Genomic DNA, 13618 nt, shown 5'->3' with positions numbered 1-13618 from the left:
TAACCCCATAGATCCAATACCCTGTTAGTCCCCCACTGAAAGCCTTATCTAACCTTTCATTCATCAGTTATAGATAAGTGTAAATAAATTGTTTTGTAATACATTGTACCTAAAACAAATCTCGGCCTAACCATTACCCCATAACCCCATAGATCCATTCCCCCATTAGTTTCCCCATTGAACGCTTACTCTTGCCGGTGGCCATGACCCTCCGAGCCCCCACACTCCCCTTCCGAGTGTGCCGAGGGAAGTGTGAAGGCGGCGGCGGAGGCGGGGCGCGCGTCTCCGGCATCCCACGCACTACCCGGGCCAGGCCGCCATTTTCCGAGGGGTCAGGTCAGTTGAGGTCAGGTCAGGGCAAGCGTAGGTCAGGTTAGGCTTGGGCGGAGGGAGCCTTGAGGTCAGAGAATGCTAAAAGAGAGACACACATGCAGGAGGTGAGGTCACGGTTAGGGAGGTAGGTTAAGCTAAGGACGGACTGGCTAGGGATTTTAGGGCCAAGCTAGGGAAGATATGGATGTCTTAGGGATAATCACACACTACTAGGAAGCACCATAAGGCCTAGGGATTTTGAGTAGTATAGTTTAAGGCTTCCCCACAGACACAAGCAAGAGTTTTTTTAGCTATACACCACACCTAAGTCACTTTCTCGTTGCTGTATAAATCTTCAAGTGGTATAGTATCTCCAGAACAGGGCAGCCAATGACTCAAAACTGATCATGCGAGGGGGCACTATGGAAAACTATTTGGTAACTTGGGACAAGCTAAAAATATGACCATTCCCGTAAGGCTCACCCAAATGCAAGGAAAGATTAGAGCATGTAGGAAAATTAAAAGGTCCTGGGAAAAGCCATGAAAACTAGGCAAATATAGGAGTAGTAAAGGAAATACTAAATCTATGAAAAGACACGAGGGGACTTAAAAGACACAAGACCAGTGGAACCCAACCGAAATCACAAAAGGTATGAAAAAAAATAATTGATTACTACCCAAAACCAGAATTGAACCAAAAAAATAAATAAATATATAAGAAAACTGGAATAAACAAAGCAGTGAATAAGGAAAACTACCTGAGAATTCCCATTAAAACAAAGAAAAAGCCTGTGGTTAGATCGCAACAATTTTCTGGACAGAAGAAAAATTATTATGAAGCTTAAAAATTAGCGAGCCTGAATCCCACATGTTAATACACTAGACTATAGACACACTGCAGCATAAGCTTACACACTGCAGCATACTTACAGCCTCCCCACATGTATTATGCCTGAAATGGATATGAAAACACGTACAGAAGAATGCAAGGAAATGTATATATGTATGTAGGGAGGAACAGGAGAGGGTAAAGGTATCATACACAAAAAGATTAGGAATACGTACTTCACAGAGGAAAGAATAAGAAAATAGGAACAAAGAACATAGGAGCCTGCAATGGAGGGTACAACTATACACTTCAGCCCCTTTTAAATTATATCCTTATCAAACATGTCTATAAAACTATTACTCAAAAATAAAACCCATTGAAATACACTACCAAGGGAGGGTCAAACTACCTTGGATGTGTATCACCAAAAACGTAAAAAATGAGTTATACCCCTTATTAGTAGTTATCTATTATAACACCCACTGCACTCTGGAATTTATCACAAAGCAGGGGATGAAATACATATGCCTTAAATACCTATAACCTGAAGATGCCAATGGTCAACTAAAATAATCCTTATTGAACTTTAATTAACCAAACTCAACTAGGCCTAATATACCCCACACAATTACAACTGACCAAACCTAGCTCATATTTCTAACACTAATAGAACTAACCACTTCTGACTGCCTAACATACACAATCACAACTAACCAATCCTAAAAGACTAACATATCTTACACAATTACAACTATATAACCTAACCTCTAATATATCCGACACAATTTCAACTAACCAAACCTAATATAACTCACCTGGGTTAGACTATATTCAGGTAGTGTGAGGTGCCTGCCCTTCCCTAGCAAAGAGGTGAGAGGAAAAGACCCTGACTAACCCAATGAGACAGGCGCTTTAAGGGGCTGGGAAGGTTTGAATCAGATCTGAAGCTTTGAATAGGGTTACATTAAAGAGGAGTTGGGTTAGATACTCTCCTTGACGGTTTAATGAGGTGGTGATGGTTGTGTGGTTGAGCACTTCACACTTACACACCACTTTTATTACTTTACTTTATACTTAACAACTTAGAACAGAGAGAAATAGTGGTATACTGAGGTTACTGTGAGTTGCTTAGCTGTTTAATGAGATGATAATAAGTGGGTAGGTGGTGGACTAGTTAACCAGGTAGTAATGGTTGTATGGTTGCGGACTTCCCATGTAGACACTTAACACTTTACTCTTAACACCTTGGAAAAGAGAGGGATGGCAGTGTAGGGAGGTTAATGGTTGATTACTTTCCATGTAGACAGGACACTTTTCTTACTTTACCTTATACTTAATACTTTATAGCAGAGATTAAAGGAATGCTCTATTACTTAACGAGGTGGCTGGGTGGTGGAGCAGTTAACGAGTGATGGTGATTAGGTGGTTGAACACTTTCCATGTAGACAGGACACTTTTTTTTACTTTACTTTATACTTAATACTTTAGAGCAGAGATTGGAGGGATGCTAAGTTATTTAACGAGGTGGCTGGGTGGTGGAGTGGTTAATGTGGTAGTGGTGGTTAGGTGGTTGAACACTTACAAGTCCACTTAGGCCTATTCAATTTTTCTTACACTTATCCTTTCTTTCAGTTTGTCTGCTTCCTTCTATTCCTGTTTCCTTCCTCCATTCTTTCCTCTTGTCTTCCCCCTCCTTCTCCTTCGTCTCTTCCTCCTTCCTCCCTTCTTTCCCCTCCTTCTCCTTCTTCGTCTCTTCCTCCTTCCTTCTTCCTTTCCTCTCGTTTTCGTCTTTTTCCTTCATTCTTTCCTCTCGTCTTCTCCCTCCTTCTCCTTCTTCGTCTCTTCCTCCTTCCTTCTTCCTTTCCTCTCGTCTTCGTCTTTTTCCTTCATTCTTTCCTCTCGTCTTCTCCCTCCTTCTCCTTCTTTGTCTCTTCCTCCTTCCTTCTTCCTTTCCTCTCGTTTTCGTCTTTTTCCTTCATTCTTTCCTCTCGTCTTCCCCCTCCTTCTCCTTCTTCGTCTCTTCCTCCTTCCTTCCTCCTTTCCTCTCGTTTTCGTCTTTTTCCTTCATTCTTTCCTCTCGTCTTCTTCCTCCTCCTCCTCCTCCATACCTACCTTCTCCTTTTCTTCCTATTTCCTCCTTCCTTCCTTCCTCCTCCTCCTCCATACCTACCTTCTCCTTTTCTTCCTATTTCCTCCTTCCTTCCTTCCTCCTCCTCCTCCATACCTACCTCCTCATTCTCTTCCTATTTCCTCCTTCCTTCCTTCCTCCTCCCTCTTCCTCCCTAACCTACTTCCTCCTTCTCTTCCTTCCTTCCTCCTAACCTACTTCCTCCTTCTCTTCCTTCTTTTCTTCCTTCCTTCCTTCCTCCTCCCTCTTCCTCCTTCTCTTCCTTCTTTTCTTCCTTCCTTCCTCTCCTTCCTCTCTAACCTACCTCCTCCTCCTTCTTTCCTCCCTCCTCCTCCTTCTTCCCTCCCTCCTCTTCCTTCTTCCCTAACCTACTTCCTCCTCTCATCCTGTTTCCTTCCTTCCTCTTCCTCCTCCTCCTAACCGGATCATGACTCACCTCCCGGACCTCCTCTCTCTCTCTTCCTTCCTTGGTCAGGTCACCCCACGCGGAGGTCAGGTCACGCCGGGGGTCAGTGGGTCACGCTCACTAAGAGGACACAGTAAAAAAGGCTGCTGCTCTTTCCTCCTGCTCTCTCTCCGCCCCTCCCGCAGCCTCTCCTCCTCCTCGCCTCTCTGTTTACCTCCGCCAGCGTTGCCACCTGGACGCGTAGCGGAGGGAAAGTAGCGGAAAGTTAGCGGAGTTTGTATATATTGATTGATTGATAGTTTATTGTTGCAAGTAAAACAACAAAGGAGAAGGGAGGAGCATGCCATCCCAACCCCCAGGCAGTACATATGTAGGTTCGAATCCCGCCCAGGGAATAGCCTATAGATGGTACGGCATGTCGCCCAGGATGATTCGATCAGATATTCCCTAACTTTTCAAGGCCTAAGCACTTGATAAAGCTCTGGTGTGGAAGTTGTGGGCATTTTCGTTGTAATTTTGATACTGAGAGCACTGCATGACGTCCCTTGACAGTGCTATACTAAAATATAAAGTCTCAGTAAGTCTCCTGCCACATTTAGCACCAGTAGACTATAATCAGCAGAAAGTTTATCAGCAAGATTTCCACCAGATTAACACTAATATAGCAATGAATACAAGATTATCAGCGTGTTACGGGCGGGGCATAACGTGGGCGGTAACGCGGTAAACTCTACGGAGCCAGCCAGCCGCGTTGACATTACTCTCCGGCTCCCGTGATGGACAATGCAATACCGTCATGCTATACCTCACGCCAGGCTCAGACTCGAGTTATCAAACGTTTCTGGCTCCTGATACCAACGTTTTCTTAAGGCCACAAGGAGGATACGTTGGGTTGAGATGAGAGTTTTTTCTCGTATGATGTAGAAGCCTTACAAAACTACCAGAAACCACCCATTGAAATCTCTACAACTTCTGTGAGAGGCTTTTTAAATTGATGTAGGTTATTAAGGTTTCGAAAAGTTTGATAATATGGACCTCACACACTTGGTTACGCCTGAGTCACTCCCTTAACTTCTCTTAGGGGATAAAAGGGTTATTTAGTTCTGGTTTAATAAAATGCGAATGTTAATGATATGTAAAAGTAGTAGTATATCAATCAAGGCTGTTCTTATACATATCTTCGTCATAATGTTGATACTTTTTCATAAACTTGCGAGTCTCTCTCTCTCTCTCTCTCTCTCTCTCTCTCTCTCTCTCTCTCTCTCTCTCTCTCTCTCTCTCTCTCTCTCTCTTTCGTCCGTCAGAAAGGAAATATATCAGCTAGTTTTGACTTTTCTCGTGTAATTTGTCCTTCATAAACTCTCAAATGTATAACAAAGAATACATAGCGAAGATCGTTATAACAAGGAAGAAGAGAACATTATAACTACCGAGAATTTTAGCAGTATGTACAGAGAGATGACTTACAGGAAAATAACAAAATATAATAGTTGAACATCAATGATAAAGCCATATATATTTGTACGTGACTGAAATATGTAATAGTAATAGTACTTAGTAGCAGCAGTAGTAGTAGTAATGATAATAATAATAATAATAATAATAATAATAATAATAATAATAATAATAATAATAATAATAATAATAATAATACAGGCAAGTGCATGAACACAATATAACACTAATAAAATAATGCAAGGATAACAAAACTAAAATATAAGAAAACAGAAAATACATACACATACATACCAAGCGTTTCTTTTCTTCATTAGCGTAAAACAAATAGAAAAAAATGCCTCAATGAAGAAAAACGTCTTGAACTAGGAACAAACCGCAAATGAACATGAGCAAAACCACATCTGAATAAAACACAAGCAGATAAAAACACTTCAAAACCATTTAGGAGCAAGCAAGGGGGTTCCACACACACAACCCTTTTGGATAGAGTGGAGTCAAATGCTCTTCGTCTCATCAACTCCCTCGATCCTCTTATTGACAGTCTTCTACCTCTTAAACCTCCCCGCAGTGTTACGTACTTTTCTTTCTATCTTCTATCGATATTTTCCTGCTAACTGCTCTTCTGAACTTGCTAACTGCGTGCCTCCCTACCTCCCCGTGCTATCCGAACCCCTTATGCAAGAGTTAACCAGCATCTTTATTCTCTCATACATTTCTCTGGTAAGCGCTGGAACAGCCTCCCTTCGTCTGTATTTCCTCCTGCCTAAGACTTAAACGCTCTCTCTCCATTCGATTTTGACCCGACTACTCTATCAACTATTTGTTTGAGCAGCGACAGTGGGCTCTTTTGTCTCCTCTTTTATGCCCTTGAGCTGCTTCCTCTGTGAAAAAAAGATAAAACTATCATCCACTCGGTACACTAAAAACTCGATCCCTCCATTTAGAAATACTAACTCATAAAAATCGAGTCAGCAAATGCAGCCAGCCGCTCAGCACCTCTTCAGCACGTCGCAGCATCCATCACCTCCTCCTTGAACGTCCTGTTGACTTTACCCGCGTCTCTAGTAATGACCCCGAGGTGGCTGTTGGCCGACTCTTGGGAACCACAGGGCGAGGAAGCTGTGGAAAGGCCGGGCTGGGAGGGGAGCTGGTTTTGCTGGGGAATAGGAGACGCTGTGGAGACCTGCGTGCCGTCCCCAGCTGTACTCATGCCCATAGCCAGGCCTCCCCCCGCCGCCGTGGCCGCCCCCAGGGGTATAGGGAGCCCCACGCCCCCCGGTGGAGGAGCGGGGACGCCTATGCCTATCCCGCCGTCCCCGCCGCCGTACCCTCCTGAAGAACCGGAGACGCCGTTCACTCCTTCACCGTTTGCCCCTGAAGAAGAGAAAAGGTAGAAAGGAAAATGAGGGTGAGATTATAGAGTATGTCAGGCCGCGGGCTCTTAATAAACCTTTTGATGATCCCAGACCCCCACTGGATTGCTATATGGTCACATACCCCCTTCGCTTGACTGCCGAAATCATCATCTCCAGTCCTATCTAATTTATAGTATATAATAATATTCTGGGATTGAGGCATATACTCGTCAGCATTTGGTTCCCATACCCCTAAGGGATATGGGTACGCCTGGTTAAGTACTCTATCATTAGGCGAAGGAAAGGATTTGTTTATATGTATTTCTAAGAAGGTATGTTTGGACTGATGACAATGCTATATAAAGTCTCCTACAGGTCTGCCCATCTCAAGTGATTTTTGGTTCTGATAGTCACCCCTACAGCCTCCCCGTTTTCTGGCCTTCCCAAACTCACTTCTGTATCTTTAAAGTCCGTCTTCTGCACGCGTGATTGTCTCTGAGGAAGAGGCTCTAATGGGAAGACCTCTCGAATCTATTGCTCTAGGGCCAGGCTTTATACATAAGCGGAGAAGAGCAGATATTGAAAAGAGAGTCCTTCGGTGACCCACGGGGGCTTCCAGCTCTTTAAACCGTGACGTCACACGGGAGGGACAACCCCCCCCCCCCCCTTGAGGGATGACTCATGTTCTAGTTAACCCGGGAGGTGCTGCCCTCTGAACATATGAACGCAAACGAATAGATGCCTTTTAACACCAGAATTTTACTTTTCTCTCCATTTCAAGAGTCAGAGGGGTGACTTAGGTATCTGTCTGTCCCTGTAGCTGCATTTTCTTACATAGATAGTTGTTTTGAATGTAATAAAGGGCATGTAGTGAGTGTAGAAAGCATGGAGTTGGCCTTTCTTCCTCCTAAAAGGGTTGCAAGATATCGGAGGCAAAGTTTTCTTCCTCACGTCCCTTCTACATTACTATTTCTGGTGTTTTCACGTAGATGTAAGCTTTGATGAATGTCCGGTGGAGTTTATACACGCAATACAGCAGCGGGAGTATGTGTATGTAGGCTGTGAGGGCAGAGATGCAAGCTTTGTGACAGAATAAGGAATTGGTTGTCAGACGCCTCCACCTACCACACCAACTATTTCCAAAGGCCTAAAAGAAGATCAGTGGGGTTCTAATAAGTGTTTTTGTAAGGTCACGGCACAGAAGAAGGGTCAAACTACCACTAGGGTCATTGAACTACCCCTGGAAATGCCCACAACTCCTACGAAAGCCTGGTCAACTATTTGTGCTTGGGCCGTAAGTTGCCAGGTGCTTCCCGCGGGGTATTTGCATGTAGGAAGCGGCGCCTCGCAAACACATCCACGTGGGCACACACCTTACATAACATGACCCTGACAGTTGGTGTGTGTGTGTGTGTGTGTGTGTGTGTGTGTGTTGATGGGACACGTGAATGGGTGGGTAAATGATTCGTGTGTGTGTGTGTGTGTGTGTGTTGATGGGACACGTGAATGGGTGGCTAAATGATTCGTGTGTGTGTGTGTGTGTGTGTGTTGATGGGACACGTGAATGGGTGGGTAAATGATTCGTGTGTGTGTGTGTGTGTGTGTGTGTGTGTGTGATGGCTTGGGAGTGCATAACATAGAGTATTTATCTATTCATTATTTATCTATTTATTTATCTATCTCTATTTATCTATCTATCCATATCTCTCTCTATCTATCTTTTTTACAGTAAAGGCGTCAGCTCAAAGGCAAAATAAATAAGAATAATGTAAAAAAAAAAAGTCTAATCACTGCCTCCTATAAAAAGATACCAAAAGAGAGGTCAATTTCTCTATTTTTATCTGTCTGTCTCCCTCTATCTATCTATCTATCGTTCTCTCACCTCCGAGCAACATCTCCTGCAGAAGGTTGTCAATTCGTGCCACGCCGAAGAGCTTGGCAAACTGTATCTGTTCTATCATCTGCCACGTCACGGACTGCAACGCGGGGAGGGTCAGAAGGATCTCCCCGAAGCGGCCACGCGACTCATACTGTCTATCGTTGATGTAGTCCTCGAGAAGCAGCTGGACTTGGTAACGCAGCATTTTGACGCGTTCCACGTTACGCAGACCCCGAATGACTAAAGGGAGAGGGAAAGGAGATTAGTAAGATGGGTTTAACAAAGGAAGAGAGGGAGGGTAGGAGAAAGATATAGCCAAAGAAGGGACAGAAAGAGGGAGAGGTGAAGGAGATAATGTAGCCAAAGAAGGAAGAAAAAGGGGACAGATAAAGAGGAGAGGTAAGGAGAGGGAAAGGAGATTAGTAAGATGGGTTTAACAAATGGAGGGAGGGAGGGGAGGAGAAAGATATAGCCAAAGAAGGGACAGAAAGAGGGAGATATGAAGAAGGGAAGTTTTGAAGGACATAGCAAAAGAAGAGAGAAGAAGAGAGAAGGAGAGGTGAAGGAGATAATGTAGCCAAAGAAGGAAGAAAAAGGGGGACAGATAAAGAGGAGAGGTAAGGAGAGGGAGAGGAAATTAGTAAAAAGATGGGTTTAACAAAGGAAGAGAGGGAGGGGAAGAGAAGGATATAGCCAAAGAAGGGACAGAAAGAGGGAGATATGAAGAAGGGAAGTTAGAAGGATATAGCAAAAGAAAAGAGAAGAAGAGAGAGGGAGAGGTGAAGGAGATAATGTAGCCAAAGAAGGAAGAAAAAGGGGACAGATAAAGAGGAGAAGTAAGGAAGATATAAGAGGGAACAGCGAGAGATGAAAGACCCCGAAAGACTGAAGGGAGATAAAGAAAAGGTTAATTAAGAGATGGATTTAGTAAAGGGAAAATAGGGAGGGATAAAGGAGAGAGGTCAGGAGTATATACCAAAGAGAGGGAGAGGGAGAGAGAGACGACGAGAAGTAATTAATATATAGCAAAGAAAGAATACCTATAGCCCACACACTCACCTGGGTCGAAGAACACGATGGCCTTGATGCAGGCGTACTCGTGCTCGTCCAGCTGAACTGCGCGGAGAGGCTTGATGAGCTCCTCCAAGACACGCTGCCCGATGCGACTGATCTCCATCTCGGCTGCTGGAGGAGGAGGAGGAGGAGGAAAAAGAAAGATGATAAAAAAAATGAGTGAAATGACGGATAAAACAAAGATGAATAAAGTGGGGCATCTCTATAGCTCGGTTTATAGCACAAGAAGACAAGTACAGTTAGAGAAAACCGAGAGGAGATTTACCTGAGTTCTTAAGGATGACGCAATCGTTCCCCAGCAGTATCATGTCCTGCAGCCTCATGGAGCGCCAGGCAGCCCCGAGAAGTAGGTGTTCCCCGGCGTGGGCTCTCAACAAAGCAACCTGGAAACAACGTCCTTATAATGCAAACACGAACTGGAGAGATAAGAGAACCACAGACCCACGCGAAATTGACCTCTCTCTTGGAAAACAACGTCCTTATGATCCAAACACGAACTGGAGAGATGAAAGAGCCACAGACCAACCCAAAATTGACCTCTCTCTTGGAAAACCACGTCCTTATCATCCAAACACGAACTGGAGAGATGAAAGAGCCACAGACCAACGCAAAATTGACCTCTCTCTTGGAAAACAGCGTCCTTATGATCCAAACACGAACTGGAGAGATGAAAGAGCCACAGACCAACCCGATATTAACCTCTCTTTTGGCATTTCAAGGGATTTTTTTGTTCCTTTCTTTGGTTAATGAGAAAGAGAAGAAAGTGAGAGAGTAGTTTATGTGAGGGATGGAGGAAGGGGAGGCTAAGGAAGAGAGAACAGAGGAGGAGGAGGAGGAGGAGGAGGACAAAGATAGAAGAGGAGAAGGAATAAAGGTGAGGAAACAACAGGTGATTGGGGGAAAGAGTTACAGCGTTTATAAAAGAGACAGATAACTAAGGCACTAAACAAACATCACTAGAACCTCGCCCTTGACCTCTCCCTTACCTGGTCGTCGAGGGTGAGGTCGCAGAAGGCGGGGATGTATTTGGCCCACTCCACGAGGATGAGAAGCTGCTGTTTCATGCTGTCACACACGTCCATCACACCCGCCACCTTCTTGCTCATCACGTTCACCTCCTCCACCGCGGGCGAGAACTGGGAGAGGGGAAGGTGAGGGGAGATAGAGGAACATAGTGTTATATTATTAAACACCTCGAGCTCCCATAACAACTATTTTCCAAGGTAAGAGAGAAGATTAACTGGGTTTCCATGGGTGAGTTGTCCTTTCAAGATGCAGAAGTCGTGTAAAACTATCACTAGGATTACAAAACAGGCCACAAAGGAGGTGAGTTTGGTTTTCATGGGTGTTTTATTTACGTTCATGGTACCGAAGACTTGTCAAACTATCACCAGTCTCCTAAATCTACCTATGGAAATGTACTAACACACAACCTCTACCAAAACCTTGTCTAACTATCACTAGGCTCATTAAACTATACTCATGGAAATGCTAACACACAACCTCTACCAAAGCCTTGTCCAATTATCACTAGGCTCATTAAACTATACTCATGGAAATACTAACAAACAACCTCTACCAAAGCCTTGTCTAACTATCACTAGGCTCATTAAACTATACTCATGGAAATACTAACACACAACCTCTACCAAAGCCTTGTCCAATTATCACTAGGCTCATAAAACTACCCGTGGGAATATACTAACACAACCTCTACCAAAGCCTTGTCCAATTATCACTAGGCTCATAAAACTACCCGTGGGAATATACTAACACAACCTCTACCAAAGCCTTGTCCAATTATCACTAGGCTCATAAAACTACCCGTGGATATACTAACACACAACCTCTACCAAAGCCTTGTCCAATTATCACTAGGCTCATAAAACTACCCGTGGATATACTACTAACACAACCTCTACCAAAGCCTTGTCCAATTATCACTAGGCTCATAAAACTACCCGTGGGAATATACTAACACAACCTCTACCAAAGCCTTGTCCAATTATCACTAGGCTCATAAAACTACCCGTGGATATACTAACACACAACCTCTACCAAAGCCTTGTCTAACTATCACTAGGCTCATAAAACTACCCGTGGAAATACTACTAACACAACCTCTACCAAAGCCTTGTCCAACTATCACTAGGCTCATAAAACTACCCATGGAAATACTAACACACAACCTCTACCAAAGCCTTGTCCAACTATCACTAGGCTCATAACACTACCCATGGAAATACTACTAACACAACCTCTACCAAAGCCTTGTCTAACTATCACTAGGCTCATAAACTACCCATGGAAATCCTACTAACACAACCTCTATACGAATGCCTTGTCAAACTATCACTAACACAATCTCTACGAAAGTCTTGTCCAACTATCTCTAAGCTCATAAAACTACTCGTGGAAATACTACTAACACAACCTCTATCAAAGCCTTATCAAATGTCGGTGTGGGAGCTTGGAAATGGTTGATAATACGGGCCGGTTAACTCTACTGGCCTAAATACCTACTTTTAACTAGCCTACAGACGCACACACACTCGTACCTGTCTGGAGAGGTGTTCAGCGCTCAATATCGTTGCCAGGTTGATGCCCCCCGAGTTCCCAGACTCATCATAACACGGGCGTCGGGTACTGATTCTGTCCCTCTCGTTCTGAACAGCTGAGAAAAGAACAGGAGAGAGAGAGGAGAGGTTAGATTCTGTCCCTCTCGTTCTGAACAGCTGAGAAAAGAACAGGAGAGAGAGAGGAGAGGTTAGATTCTGTCCCTCTCGTTCTGAACAGCTGAGAAAAGAACAGGAGAGAGAGAGGAGGTTAGATTCTGTCCCTCTCGTTCTGAACAGCTGAGAAAAGAACAGGAGAGAGAGAGGAGTGGTTAGATTCTGTCCCTCTCGTTCTGAACAGCTGAGAAAAGAACAGGAGAGAGAGAGGAGAGGTTAGATTCTGTCCCTCTCGTTCTGAACAGCTGAGAAAAGAACAGGAGAGAGAGAGGAGGGGTTAGATTCTGTCCCTCTCGTTCTGAACAGCTGAGAAAAGAACAGGAGAGAGAGAGAGGAGAGGTTACATTCTGTCCCTCTCGTTCTGAACAGCTGAGAAAAGAACAGGAGAGAGAGAGGAGAGGTTAGATTCTGTCCCTCTCGTTCTGAACAGCTGAGAAAAGAACAGGAGAGAGAGAGGAGAGGTTAGATTCTGTCCCTCTCGTTCTGAACAGCTGAGAAAAGAACAGGAGAGAGAGAGGAGGGGTTAGATTCTGTCCCTCTCGTTCTGAACAGCTGAGAAGAGAACAGGAGAGAGAGAGGAGAGGTTAGATTCTGTCCCTCATTCTATCTCTATGAAGGAAAGGAAACGAAACAAAGGGATTACAAGAAAGGAAGAAAGGAAACAAGGATGGAAGAAAGAAAGGAAGGATAAAAGGAAGGAAGAGAGGAAGGAAAACACTCTATCTATGTATCTCTATCTCTCTATCTATCTATTTATCTCTCTATATGAAGATTAGGAAAGGAAAGAAAAAATGGGATTACAAAGAAGAAAGAAAGGAAGAAAGGAAGGAAAGAAGGATGAAAGCAAAGACATAAGGAAGGACGGAAGGAAGGTACTCTCTATCTATCTATCTATCTATCTATCTATCTATCTATCTATCTATCTATCTATCTATTTATCTCTTACCTTCCTTCTTCATCCCCGACCTAATGCATTTACGAAGTCGACAATAGCGACACTGGTTCCGTTTGTCTCTGTCCACTGTGCAGCTCCTGTTGAACCTGAGAGAGAGAGAGAGAGAGAGAGAGAGAGAGAGAGAGAGAGAGAGAGAGAGAGAGAAATAAGAAGATAATAGAAGAAAGAAGAAAGGAAGCAAGGAAGAAAATAAAGAAGAAAAGAAAAAGAGGAAAGAAAAATATACATTACATTTTACGTCATTGATAGAAATTATATTCTCTAGATTTTTATACATTTTCCTTTATAATCAAACGTTATATTCATACATTTCTATACATATATAAGTATTTGCTCTCTCTCTCTCTCTCTCTCTCTCTCTCTCTCTCTCTCTCTCTCTATCTATCTATCTATCTATCTATCTATCTATTTATCTGTCTGTCTCAAGTATATAACAAATAGCATCCATTTTTTCATACATTCTCTCTGTCTCTCTATCTATCTACCTATC

General features: G+C 43.5%; 2 protein-coding genes across 17 annotated transcripts in view; both read right to left on the bottom strand.

Annotated features, from left to right (window-relative positions):
- The window catches only part of LOC126996844 (serine/arginine repetitive matrix protein 1-like), a 30308-nt gene extending 26407 nt beyond the window's left edge, over positions 1 to 3901 (bottom strand). For 10 of the 15 annotated variants that reach the window (XM_050857718.1, XM_050857717.1, XM_050857723.1 and 7 more), the window contains exons 1-2: positions 3706 to 3900; positions 190 to 411 (exon numbers count right to left, since the gene is read on the bottom strand). In XM_050857718.1, coding sequence (XP_050713675.1) covers positions 190 to 292 — 103 coding nt within the window. In that variant the 5' untranslated portion in view covers positions 293 to 411; positions 3706 to 3900. Of the gene's footprint in view, positions 1 to 189; positions 412 to 1242; positions 1265 to 1956; positions 2414 to 3705 lie in introns of those variants that run through there. The other 5 variants (XM_050857722.1, XM_050857729.1, XM_050857728.1 and 2 more) reach the window with 5 other exon arrangements.
- A 1096-nt stretch (positions 3902 to 4997) lies between these two features.
- LOC126996843 (hepatocyte nuclear factor 4-gamma-like) overlaps positions 4998 to 13618 on the bottom strand; it is a 10352-nt gene continuing 1731 nt past the window's right edge. The window contains exons 3-9 of one of the 2 annotated variants that reach the window (XM_050857716.1): positions 13120 to 13214; positions 12000 to 12115; positions 10428 to 10577; positions 9707 to 9824; positions 9427 to 9549; positions 8371 to 8607; positions 4998 to 6507 (exon numbers count right to left, since the gene is read on the bottom strand). In XM_050857716.1, the coding sequence (XP_050713673.1) occupies positions 6134 to 6507; positions 8371 to 8607; positions 9427 to 9549; positions 9707 to 9824; positions 10428 to 10577; positions 12000 to 12115; positions 13120 to 13214 (1213 nt within the window). In that variant the 3' untranslated portion in view covers positions 4998 to 6133. Of the gene's footprint in view, positions 6508 to 8370; positions 8608 to 9426; positions 9553 to 9706; positions 9825 to 10427; positions 10578 to 11999; positions 12116 to 13119; positions 13215 to 13618 lie in introns of both variants that reach the window. The other variant, XM_050857715.1, reaches the window with a different exon arrangement.

Source organism: Eriocheir sinensis, chromosome 11, assembly GCF_024679095.1.
Source record: "Eriocheir sinensis breed Jianghai 21 chromosome 11, ASM2467909v1, whole genome shotgun sequence".
Lineage (NCBI taxonomy): Eukaryota > Metazoa > Arthropoda > Malacostraca > Decapoda > Varunidae > Eriocheir > Eriocheir sinensis.
The sequence above is the reverse complement of the archived record's forward strand: the minus strand, read 5'-3'. Positions and strand labels throughout refer to the sequence as shown.